The sequence below is a fragment of the Bactrocera neohumeralis genome, chromosome 5 (assembly GCF_024586455.1).
Source record: "Bactrocera neohumeralis isolate Rockhampton chromosome 5, APGP_CSIRO_Bneo_wtdbg2-racon-allhic-juicebox.fasta_v2, whole genome shotgun sequence".
Classification (NCBI taxonomy): Eukaryota; Metazoa; Arthropoda; class Insecta; order Diptera; family Tephritidae; genus Bactrocera; species Bactrocera neohumeralis.
In genome coordinates, this window is record NC_065922.1 from 76,961,692 (window position 1) to 76,975,512 (window position 13,821).

General features: G+C 35.4%; 1 protein-coding gene across 1 annotated transcript in view; it reads right to left on the bottom strand.

The window, feature by feature from the left end:
• LOC126760108 (uncharacterized) overlaps positions 1-13,821 on the bottom strand; it is an 82,388-nt gene that overhangs the window by 58,735 nt on the left and 9,832 nt on the right. Inside the window, exon 3 of the mRNA XM_050475517.1 lies at positions 11,356-11,415. Within this exon, the coding sequence (XP_050331474.1) occupies positions 11,356-11,415 (60 nt within the window). The remainder of the gene's footprint in view (positions 1-11,355; positions 11,416-13,821) is intronic.

The window sequence follows — 13,821 nt, forward strand, 5'->3', positions numbered from 1 at the left end:
TTAAATATTTATTATATTTACACTACTTATTTATATAAATTAGAAACACGCGTTGCCATAATTTTTTTTAATTAAACGAAGGAATAAACAAAAATATTTACATTTGTTTTATGGTAGTGCAAATGCTGTAGACTTCGAGGCAGAAGCCAACGAAAGCCGATTGCGCTTCTGCTTGCGACTCAGCTGGCAATTGTTTAGCACAAAACCGTGTGCTAACCGTATGATACCCCTTAAAGAGCACTTCAAGTCAAAGTTTGATTGCTTACTACGACGCTCATGCAGATGCTAAACGTGTATCAATACATTTCTTGCGATATCAATACAAACTACCATAAAAAATAGCGCACAATGTTCAAAATATCAGCGACTGTAAAAATAATTTGGTGATTAATAACTTTCATAAACGTTAATGACTCATAAAAAAATATTGATACATACAACTGATATCATTTACTTCCTCTACTTGCTGGGATTTTCGCATTAGAAATTTAACTGGTTTATAATCTTTAGCTTCACAGGTGTTTTAAGAAAAAAAACGGCAATCCTTGCTGGATTTTGAAAGCCGCTAAGAGCAGTAATTTATGATTACTGCTTTCAAAGGTTAATCACTTTTAATTGTGAGCAATTTCTCGCTAATATTGCAATAAAACAATTACTATTGTCACTAATTTTAGATTTCGACTTTTAGCCTTACGTTTATCAGCAGATAATTACGCCGTTTTAGATTACACAATGAGAGTGATAAAAACAAAGGAATTTTATAAAAACAAAAAAGCTTTAATAATTTAATTTATGAAAGAAATAATTTTCGGGAAAGTAATATTTTATTCGCCAGTCGAGTCTTTTCGTATTTTGTCAATATATGTCATTGCAGTCGTATATCTCCAGTGCTACCAATCACATTGTGTCATACCAAATAGTGTTGGGAAGGTGAGATTTTAAGCTTCATTTCACCAAAAACAAATTTAATTTGGAGAAGTTGGAAAAAAGCTGTTCAAAAATCAGTGAAAAAATTAAAAAAATCGCTATATTTTGAAATTTTTGTGTAAAAAAGGGAAGAATGCTATGCAAGCCACCTATGAAATTTGTGAAGTATACGAAGACGATGCTGTATCCGTTCGTGTAGCACGACATTGGTTCGTTCGCTTTCGTTCTGGAAATTTCGAAATTTCGATTTACTCCCATGAAAGTTTTAACTGATGGAATAATGTCACTAGCGAAAAAATGGCAAAAAGAGATCGACCAAAATAGTACATATTTGTTTATTTATTTATTAGTATAAATATAAAAAAATAAGTAATATAAAAAATAAGTGTTTGCTTAGAAATACGAAAAGACTTTTTCGACTACCCAATATATCTACAAAATATTTTCGGCCAATTCACAACAGCTGCTCGATCTAAATATTCTTCAGCGTTATCATGAGACTCTAGCCGAAAAACCCAATTTCTGATAAAGCATTTCTGTCAGTTTGATAAAAACGCAGGTGTTTGGTGTAAACAAAAATACTATGAGCAAGTGAGTAATTTTATCGAGCTACAAAATTGCTTGATAAAAGAAACATTATTATAATTAATAAATGTAGATTTCCCAGCGACACATGTATATGGTACAAGTGTTGCACAGTGTATGCCAAAAGTTATTATACTTTGTACACAGTTTGAATACCGCTGGTTCGAGGTTAATTTGCAGATTAAAATTACGATTTAAATAAATATACAAGTATGATAATGTATTGGGAACTTGAGTAGCAGTGCTTTTCAGAAACCGTTGTTTATTCGTTTTGTTTTTACTTTACGATTTTCACTCACATTGCCTTAGCCCAAACAGCAGTATTTCAGCCACTTAAGCTGTTGATAGTATTTTAACTTGCTTAAGGAATTTGTTGTTTTAAATGTTATCTGTTTTCATTGTGTTATTTATCTTATTTATTGTTTAATTATATTTTACTTTCACATCGCAAAGCATTTTGCTATTTCTACAAGCTTAAAATTTTGCCAACATAAAGAACTCAATTCTAATCTAAAAATTTTGACAAGTTTGAATATAAAAAAAAAAAAAAAAAAAAAAAATTAAATTAAAATCATGCGAAAAAATATGAAATATTGACGCAAATACTTAGTGATTACTGGCATGATATGTGAAGTGGCATGCGACTATTTATTCTAGATTTGTATTGAAATGAAGCTGCGGGAAAATTATGAAAATATAGCGTAGTCGCGCAGTCGATTTGTCAGACAAAATTTAAATAATTTTATCGAATTAAAGTTTTCTTTAAAACAATTTCATGGTCCAAAAAGGATAAGCCAATTTAACCACTTCGAATACCGACAGTCACCAAAAAAGGTTATGTTGTCTGTTTTCATAAAATAAATTTTCACACGAAATTACTTAGTGAACGACTCAATATGTTAGATTAAGATTTATTTTTGACTGTTAGATTGCATATATTGAATATATATTTCATTACGCCAATGTTAGTGAAGAAGAATTTAGCGCAAATGCGCATAGAAATTCTTTTCAATTGTCATTGGCAATTTCACGTCATCACATTTCAATTTTTCGGCAGAACAGTGAAGATTTCACATATGCCACATTTTTCTCACAGTTGTCGCGACTATTTTTCGTCATTAAACATTTATGTTCTTATTTCTACATCTAATGATTTAGCCAAGAATTCACGCTAAGTTGAATAATCCCATTTTCCAATGCAAGAATTTTAAAAGCCAACTTTTTGTTGTTGCGCATATAAAAATGGAAAAGAAAAAGTTATGTAGAATTTCTAAAAATAATGAAAATGTCGTCTGCGTGTGCCTTGCGGTGTAAATATGTACATATAGCATACAAAAATACATATCTATAAAGTATAGAGAAGTTAGGCGTTGGAAAGGTTGTGATAGTGGTGAAAGCGGCAAATGCGGTGGGAAGCGAATGTTTTGTTAAGAAAAATATTTTCGGCATAAAATTATTTTATACATTTATAAAGTATTATTATTACAGCCAGAACAGGATATATTAAGTTTGCTACGGAGATTGGACATCGGAGATCGTATAACATACAATTGAGAATGGAGAGATCCTGTAAAATACAGTTCGTTCAACAAAAAAGCAAACGACTTTTCGTATGAAATAATTTGAAAATTAAGCAGGCCTTGATTTCATTGCCGATTTGCAATATAATTGACTGTTTGTCAAGCCGCAGAAGCATATTTAAAAAATGAGTTCCGTATAAGCGAAACGTTTTGAAGCAGTATTTTTTGTTCTCTTCCTAAAAGCCTCAAGTTGTCTCACTTGAGTGCTGAAAAGTACTTAAAAAAAGTCAAAGGCCTTTGTCCAACATGGCAACCAACACTTTCTGGTGCACAAAATGTGGACGATTTGCCGAAAAGCGGTTTTGCAGACCTACCTCAGAACAGGACGAATTAGTTGTAAAGGGCATTTTCGCATCTTGGCTTTCGATATGGCCTATCCTTGAAAGCTGCGAAACAAGTATTGACCACAATGTCTCTAAATACAATACGAAACCGCTTAAGCCCGGTCACGACGGTAAAGTCTTTACCAACTGCAAAGCAAATAAAAAAACACCGTCAAAAGTGGTCAGCTGGACATGTGGATAATGACAGCTGAGTCCTCGTTTTGGACGACGAACACAATTAAGCGTGATTGGTCTACTCAAAGCGGCAAACTTGTACTACTGTGAGATATTTCCTAAAACTGAGGGAAGTTTTTGAGATAATGCGCAGCTTTGTTCTGAATACTGTAGCAGGTTAAACTCCTACTTATCCAGAATAGACCCTGACATATCCTATATATGTATGTTCTGCGTCCAATGAGTCTCCGCTACAATATCCAAACTTATTATTTAGATCGGACCACTATATCTATCTATAACACTGTTATGGATTTGACGAGATATCTATAGATATACGAAATTTGGCAACTTTTTTACCAACGCAAAACCACTGTGCACACTCAAAACATATAGTATTTACTTAATAGTAAACTATGGACTTTCTGACATTGTCGATGTTGTTTTAAATCAGTTTACTTATTTTGTGCTTTTCCAATTATTCAATACACACATACATACGTGTGTGTTTGTATGCATGCATGTACATACATGCCGCCTGCAATTACTTTTCTTGCTGTTCGTTCTTGTTGGCGTTGTTGTCGTTGATGAGTTTTCCTCGCGTTCTTGTTTAGAGGATTAAGTAAGTCGCCGCTTCGTCGGTATTGTACAGGAAAAACAAAAACATTTCACCAAATCTGCAACGTTGACACAGCGTTGGCTGCTGACTAATCTATTTTTATAATAAATGCGACAATGTGTGTTCCAGGAAATTTTTATAGTATTTATGCAATGTTCGGAAAATGTTTATGACTTTGCTTTTAGCGGTTGTTTGTTTGTGCCTTTTCGTTGCTTTAATTAGCGCTTGTTCATTTTTATCTGCCCGCTAACCCGTCAACCCGTCAACTTGTTGCAAATAGTTTACAGTGTTGACTGAGCAGTTTGAGAGCCAATGCAATAGCCGCGTCGGTTAGCCCGTGTCTGCGAACTTATCTATTTTACAACTATCTTAATTGTATAATTTTATTACTTTTTATCAGTTTATTTGGTGTTCACTGTATTTGTTATTTACTTTGCACAGATTTTCCCACACAATTATTAGAAAAAGTTTATACTTATTTTTGCGGTTTATCACATTTTCCGTAAAAATTCCGAACGCTACGTTTTTTACACGCACACTATGTATACATATGTATGCCTCAGAGTTTTTTTAACGCAACAAATGTTTATGAGAAAAATTTCCGTTGTGAGTTGTTGGCGCGAAAAAAGCTGCGTGCGAACTGATGTGCGGAAAATGCGAAATACCTAAAAAGATGTGGCGAACGAAAAGTTCTTGTCTGCATGCCCTATATACACACATACATATATGTACATATACATTTATATGTGCGAAATAAAAATATTTAGCAACTCTTTAGGATGGGTCAGTTTCTAAGGTGAATATTGGTAGTCGAAAAAGTCTTTTCGTATTTCTAATCAAACTTCAAATATTTTTCTATATTTATACTAATAAATAAATAAATAATAATAATTATTAATAATAATAATAATAATAAATATGTATCATTTTGTACAAATACTTTTTGCCATTTTTCCGCTAGAGACATTATTCTAGCAGTGTAAAACTTTCATCCGTATAAATCGAAATTTCGAAATTTCCAGAACGGAAGCGAGCGAAGCATTGTTGTGCTACACAAACTGTTACAGCATCGTCTCCGTAAACTTCACAAACTTCATTGGTGGCTTGCGTGACATTCTTACCTTTTCTATACGAAAATTTCAAAATATATCTAATTTCTTCAATATTTTCACTCACTTTTGAACAGCTGTATCTTTTTTCCAACTTACCCGAATTTAATTTAAAAATGTTAATGTCAAATGAATTTTAAAGTCTCACCTTTCCAACAATGTGATTGGTAGCACTGGAGATATACGACTGCAACGCCATCTATTCACAAAATACGAAAATACTTTTTCGACTACCCTGTCATATGCAAAATGTGGGTACGTATATATTATAGTAAAAAATATGCATTGGTACCTATGTATATATGTACTTTATGTTTATAGCAATAACAAAAAATAAGAATTAATTGTTGACATTAATGGACAAATTAAAAAGAAAACGAATGACGTGTTAAATTCGTGAAAATTAAATAAGGAAATGAGTATTATGGTTTTTACCAAATATTTTTTAAATTTAAATTAATTACATTGAGGCAGCTCGAAAAAAGTCAATGCTCATGGCAGCTTTACGCTAAAAGGTTTCCATCTGAACAATTTATTTGGAAATTATTTGGAAATTGTAGCATTTTCCTGGACAAAAATCTATGACAAATTTCGTGAAAATATATTGAAAATATATAATATATAAATATATATATAAAAAAGTATTCCATAAAAAGGCTTGACTTCGATCGGTCACTTTGTGTTACAGTTACATGCTATATTTGTCCGATCTGAACAATTTGTTCGGACGTATAGCTAAGCCAAATTTCGTAAAGATATCTTTTAAAATATAAAAGTTTTCCACACAAGGCATTGATTTTGATCGGTCTATTGGATTGGCAGCTATATACTATAAGGTTCCGATCTGAATGGAGATTGTATTGTTTCTTTGAATTCTATTTCGTGAAAATATATTGTTAAACATAAAAGTTTTCCATACAAGGACTTGATACTAATCGGTTAGTTTGTACGGCAGCTATATACTATAGTGGTCGAATATCGGCAGTTTCAAAAAATAAGCCTTTTGGGGTAAAAACAACTTGTGCAAAATATCAGGCCAATAATTCAAAACTTGACAGCTCATAACGCCGATCGTTTGTATACATATATACAAGTACTTCGACGTTTTCTTCTGACAAACGTCGTGGCAAACTTAATAATGGTGGGTATAAATATCCCCAAAGGAAATTAATACTTAAAAGCTCTATGAACAATTTTAATAAATCGTCTTGAACTATTTTCCAAAATAATTCAAAAAGTACTCAACATGCTTTAATTAAGATAATATGAAATTCTGAGAAAAAATATCACTCGTACGCTTTAAATTACTAGACAACATTAATGGATACTTTCTTTTGACAACAAAATACCCGCCACTAGAGACTCCAGATGATGTTCTCAGCTCCGGAGTTGTTTACATTCGTTTCATTGTTCATTTTGAATAGCACTGCGCTTACTAATAAAAATGTATTAAATACACGCATATATTGGGATATATAATGGTACGTGTATATAAAATATTGCCGGTTGCACGAACAATTTTACTGCCTACCAAGGAACAACAAGCAGACAATTGAATTGCAAATTATAACTTCAACAGTCATACACACATATACACATACAAGCTTGTGAATGTATGCGAATAAAAAAATGCCACAATCGCTTAAAGTAAGCAGCATAATAAAAAAAATATTAGTCATCAACTAAAATATGCGACTTGTGAGTGCGTGGGTTTATTGTGCCGCGTGACAGCAATGAAAAGTACAACACGAGCAATGGCAATTGTCGGCGCAGAAGGAGCAGCAGCAGACAATAACATACTCGATGGCCATCAAACTGTCGTCCTCTGCACGGTCACCTCGTCTGTATGGCCGATTGTCGCAAGTGTCACATATAGATATCAACAACTTTGGATTGACAGCACTAGACGCTAGGCGGTACACTATTTGCACAAACAAATATGGTATATCCACACGTGTGCATACGAAATTTTTGAGGTCAAAATGTTGACAATGAAAATATAAGATTTTATCACAATATTGTGTCTATGGTATGTGCTTTCGGAAATCATATGTTCTAGTCGTCTTGTAGGTGCGTTTCAATCGACCAAGTGGCAAAGTGCCGACATTGTAATTGCCCTTTATGCTCTGACGCGCCAACAAAATGACAATAAACGTCATAATTGATGACGTGGCGCGTATTTGCGACCAAGCTAAAGGAAACAACATACATTCAGCGAAAAATAAAAGTACACATTTTTTGGTGACAAATCGTGTGAGTTCAACAAAATATAAGCACACCGCACGCCTTCACGCTTGAGTGATTCTACGAGCCGAATTTGGTTTCCTTTGTTTTTTTATGCAGTATATTACGTTTTTATACTCTCGCAACAATGTTGCTAACGAGAGTATTATAGTTTTGTTCACATAACGGTTGTTTGTAAGTCCTAAAACTAAAAGAGTCAGATATAGGGTTATATATACCAAAGTGATCAGGGCGACGAGTAGAGTCGAAATCCGGATGTCTGTCTGTCCGTCCGTCTGTCCGTCCGTCCGTGCAAGCTGTAACTTGAGTAAAAATTGAGATATCATGATGAAACTTGGTACACGTATTCCTTGGCTCCATAAGAAGGTTAAGTTCGAAGATGGGCAAAATCGGCCCACTGCCACGCCCACAAAATGGCGGAAACCGAAAACCTATAAAGTGTCATAACTAAGCCATAAATAAAGATATTAAAGTGAAATTTGGCACAAAGGATCGCATTAGGGAGGGGCATATTTGGACTTGGAAATGTTTTGGAAAAGTGGGCGTGGCCCCGCCCCCTACTAAGTTTTTTGTACATATCTCGGAAACTACTATAGCTATGTCAACCAAAGTCTACAGAGTCGTTTCCTTCAGGCATTTCCATGTACAGTTCAAAAATGGAAGAAATCGGATAATAACCACGCCCACCTCCCATACAAAGGTTATGTTCAAAATCACTAAAAGTGCGATAACCGACTAACAAAAAACGTCAGAAACACTAAATTTTACGGAAGAAGTGGCAGAAGGAAGCTGCACCCAGGCTTTTTTTAAAAATTGAAAATGGGCGTGGCGCCGCCCACTTATGGACCAAGAACCATATCTCAGGAGCTACTAGACCGATTTCAATGAAATTCGGTATATAATATTTTCTTAACACCCTGATGACATGTACGAAATATGGGTGAAATTGGTTCGCAACCACGCCTTCTTCCAATATAAAGCTATTTTGAATTCCATCTGATGCCTTCTCTGTATAATACGAGTATAAACATTAGGAACCAATGATGATAGCGGAATAAAACTTTACAAAAATACGGTATTTGAAAAATATGTAAATGACGTATTATGAAATCTCGATTATCACTTTACCATGCGAGAGTATAAAATGTTCGGTGACACCCGAACTTAGCCCTTCCTTACTTGTTTGTGTTATATTTGGTATTTTTTTTAATTTCAAACTCGCATTATTTATGGTAGGCAATAGCTTATTTTATATTTTTCTTTTAAATGTATGATCTGTAGGACTCCTTCTTCCTTAGTGGCGTAGACACCACTTACGCGGTTATAGCCGATTTAAGAACAGCGTGCGTTTTTTTCTTTTCGCAAGGTGGGGCCAATTGGAGATTCCAAGCGAAGCCAGGTCCTTCTCCACCTGGTCTTTCCAACGTAATTTTTGAATTAATGGGTTAAATTCATTTGTGAATTTCTTGGAATATCCAATTGGCGCCACGTAGCGAAAAGAAGAAACGACTGGCGCGCTGCTGTTAACTCGGCTACAATCGCGTAAGCGGTGTCTACGCCAATAAAGAGGAAGAAGAATTTCTAAAAATCGCTTTTAAGTTTTGTATATATTATGTATGTATATGATGTATAGAAATATTGAAGAATATTCAACGAAATTTTTAATTTGAGCCGGCATGTAGTTGCGGAGATATGAGCGTATTCATAAGAACTTTTTAACTAAGTGTAATCGATGAGCAAAACCTTAAGGAAGGGATTAGGGTTTCAAGGTAAAAAAAAATACTTATTTTGCAAATTTATTTCTCGAATTTGGATTGAGTAACTTTATTCAGACCTTTTGGTCATTATTGAGCACTCTTTTGATAGAGCTCTACGACAATACGAGCTCTCATACATCGACTGAAACTGCTGGCTTTTTAAGCACGCAAAACATCGATTCTAGGAGTCATTCACAGTATGGTCCTGGCTGTGCACCGAATGTCTTTTTTTTTACTCCCGTACTTAAAAATGAGCTAAAAGGTCAACGTTTTTCGTCACCCTAAGGAGACAGCGAAGCGTTCAGAACGAATGTTTTGGATATACAGTGTTTCGGTGGCACCAGGTCTTTTTGAAGGGCCGGGAAGAGGTCGCTGATGAAGACCGTGCTGGGAGACCAGCGACTTCGACAAACACCGACAATATGACTCGTGTGCGCAAAGTTTTAAACCCAGACCGTCAACTAAGTATTCGTTTAATTGCTCAGATGTTAAATATGTCAAAATCTGTGGTTCATGACATTGTGACATACGCTAGGTGAGCGTGAAGATGGTCCCAAAAGTGCTCGCTGATGACCAGAAATTGCGGCGAGTGGAAGTGTGCCAAGAAAGTTTGAACATGCGTGAATGTGACCCCCAATTTTTGACTAACGTAATCACAGGCGACGAGTCATGGATCATGTCATGGATGGCAAGCATTTTGAGGCGACAGAGAGGATCCAAGCAGCATGCCCCTCGGCTCTCAAGGCTATTCCGGTGAATGCCTTCCGTGACGCCTTCAAGGTGTGGAAATCACGCTGGCAGCGCTGCATCGACGCAGAAAGAGCCTATTTTGAAAGTTTTTAAGGAATTGCAACGATTGACGCAGTACATTTTTTTAAAATCTTCCTGTCCTATTACCCTGTAACCCCTAAAGGCCCTGATAGCAATTTTATTAACCATCAACAGCGCACAAAGAGAGCCATTGTACAAGGTGGGTTTCAAAGTAAACAGGCGCCACCTGGTGGCGCCATCTATATGACGACTGGTGCGTTAGAATCTGCTATCTTTGGCGATTGTCTATTTCATGACATTTCATTGATTGGAAGTGAAGTTATTGCGTTTTAAGTGTCAGTATGTTTGTGTTATCGGTTCGAAAATGAGCTTCAAACAAAGAGCCAACTTTATATTTTGTTTTAAAATTGGTAAAACTTTTTCCGAAACGTTTCAAATGATGAAACAAGCTTATGGCGATGATTGCCTATCCCGAGCAACCGAGTGGTTTCAACGTTTTCAAAGTGGTCGTGAGGACATAAATTACGATCAACTTGTAAGCCAATCAAAATCCGTGATCACCGGAAATTCCATCGAAACTGTGCGTGAATCCATCAAAAATCAGTCAAAATCATCATTGAAATTCATGGAAATCGAATTAAACATCTCCATAACATCGATTTATCGCATTTTGACCGAACATTTGGGCTTACGAAAGGTGTGTGCACAGTTTGCTCCAACAATTCAGAATCCAACAATCGATTAAACGCTTGTGACCGATTATTAGACCAAAAATCGCATTTTAACCATTAACCACTCCCCGTGTTCACCTGATATGACACCGTGTGACTTATTCCTTTTCGGAAAAATGCATTTGCCCATGAACGGAAAGCGTTATGCAGACGCAGAGGCCATTCAAAAGGCTTGCACCGGCATACTGGCGGCCATACCGGCCAACGAGCTAAAACTTTCGTTTTGCTTTTGGACCGTGCAAAAAGCTGTATTGAAGCAGAAGGAGAATATTCTGAACAAAATAAATTGATTTTGCCGAAAAAACCATTTGTTCTGTTTTTTTTTTAAGTCCTGTTTTCTTTGGAACGCACCTTGTATGTACACTTTTGTCATAAAGACACATTTAAAGAAGCTTCTTGGCTACGCAGTATCCGATTGCATGTTTACAAGCTATTGTATTATTGTCCCACATTTTTTTATATAATAATTGAACTAGATATTGTAAATATATTTGCTTATAGAGAGCTCGTATTAAATATCAATTTACGAACTTACCTTGAAAGTCTGCGTTTGACATTATCATCATTTGTTGGCTTGGCAGCTTGTTGAGTTAATCTGCAAATGGAGAACAAATCGAAATATTAAAGCTAATTAGTTATTCAAGTAAAAGAAAATGTAAATTGTTGTGATTGATTGATTGATGCAAATTGTGCGCAGTTTATATGGAAGCAGATGTGCTAATGAGTATCAGTGATTTCTTGCTCAAACAAATCGAATTTTTTTCGTATAAATCTAATTTAAAAATAGCATATGTGATGATGATTATTAAATGCAAATTGATTGGCCCAATAAATAATCTAATTGAGTTTGAGAAAAGATTGAATTGGCAGTGTACGTGTTGCTTGTAAACACGTAACACTGGTCAACAAGTTTAGACAAAAAGAGATGATTCCACTTCAGAAATGGTTCGATTTCATTTCGTTTCAGCAAATAGTCGCAAATGTTAATTTGGTCCATTAAATTTTTCAACGACATCTATTGACAAAATACGAAAAGACTTTTTCGACTACCCAATATTTCGGTTAGGTATGAGCCCGGAGTTAATGTTCCACTTCTCTCAACTAATGGAACTTGCCACCTTTGCATTTATAACATGGGTTAGTTTTATAAATTATGTTAAGAAGAATTTATTCGTAGTGTCTTTATAGAAACATTTTCCATTTTTCGCACCCTCTTTGTCTGGAGCAACTCACAGCGGCTCTTCAATGACATAAGTGAGGTTAAGTATGCCTCAGCAATAATTCATTTACATATTAACAGCAGCGAACCAAGTTACGTAAAAAGTAGATGAAGTAAGAAAAAATAGCAAATAAATTACATATTTGAACAAACAAACATCAAAATATAGTAGAATGAAGCAACGTCACGCACACGAACGCTAAAACAATAGGACATAATAAGAAGAAGCAGATAAAACACAAATATTTATTACATTGGCGAGTATAATTTATGTGGAGGATAAGGATATGGTTGTGGTGTGGCAATATCCGCCACTCATTAATATTGAAGTGAGCTGGGGTGTGAGTGAGCCGCCCATGTGACTTGGGTTAACAGGCTAAAAGTAGAAAAGTATGTGAAATATTATGGTAAATAAGAATATGATAAGAGTTTCCTGATTGCATATTTTTTCCGGCGAGGGTGTGGCAAAGAATTCTCCAATGTAATGTAATTTTTTATTTACTAATTTGTATTTTTTATGCTCTGAAGAGGGTAAATACAGTTTGCCGCGTAGTTTGCAATACTCAGAAGGAAATGTCGGAGACTCTATAATGCTACTGTGGGCAAAAAATAGGAAGACTTTTTAATTTAAATTTCACGCGATAACCCGTTCGTCGAAATATTTTTTTTCTGGGTTAGTATGACTGCACTCGATAGAAGAGACTATAGGAAAATGATCGGAATACTAACTGGGCACTGTCTGGTGGCGGTACACGTCCGCAGAATGGGGCTGACAGATCGAGAAGACTGCAGGAAATGTTTAGAGCAGGGCAACAGGGAAACAGTGGAGCATCTCTTGTGCATTTGTCCCGCATTGGCAAGACTACGACTACTACGTATTGATAGTGAGGCCGCAGATTCTGTTAAAATTCGCGTCAAGCGCCGGCATTCTAAAGAATGACAACTTCTCTTGGACCTAGGAACTGAACTCCATCTGGTCCATCTGGCGTCAAGCGCAGGCATTCTAAAGGATGACAACTTCTCTTGGACCTAGGAACTGAACTCCATCTGGTCCATCTGGTATCGCAAAGGACCAAAACTGGTCTATGAGTGACTTATTGCCTACCAGTTTAACCTTGCCTAACCTAATATGACTGTCAGTCACACCTGTGTCAAATGTTACATCAAAATAATCATTAGTGTTTAGTATACGCTTGTCTTTCTGAAGTACACAAAGTGCATAATAGCGCAACAATCTTCAAACGAATTCTTGAGATCGGACCACTATGGCATTGCCATACAAACTACCCGATGAAAATCAATATAAAGACCTTTTCGTAACCTTTTAAACTATAAGAAATGCACTTGTGTGGGGTATTATGGCTTCGGTGCAAGCGAAGTTACGTTTCTTGCTTTATCTAATTTTTACCATGCACAATGGTTTGCTCGCCTCCGTTCTGAGAATTTGGAAATTTCGATTAACACTGATGGAATAATATCTCTAGCGGAAAAATGGTCGGCCAAAATGGTACATATTTATGTATTTATTTATTAATATAAATATAAAAAAAAAAATAAATTGAAGTTTGATTAGAAATACGAAAAGACTTTTGTGACTACTCAATAAGTACCTAGAATACGGAATTTAATTGCATTTTTACTTTCATTTTATATACTTCGACAAAATTATGTAAATACTCGTATGGCTCAGGTGAGTATATGCTATATGAACATATGTAAATAAGTGCAACCCCCTCAATCAGTGCTAGCATACTTGCTCGCACATACAATTTTTTCTCATTA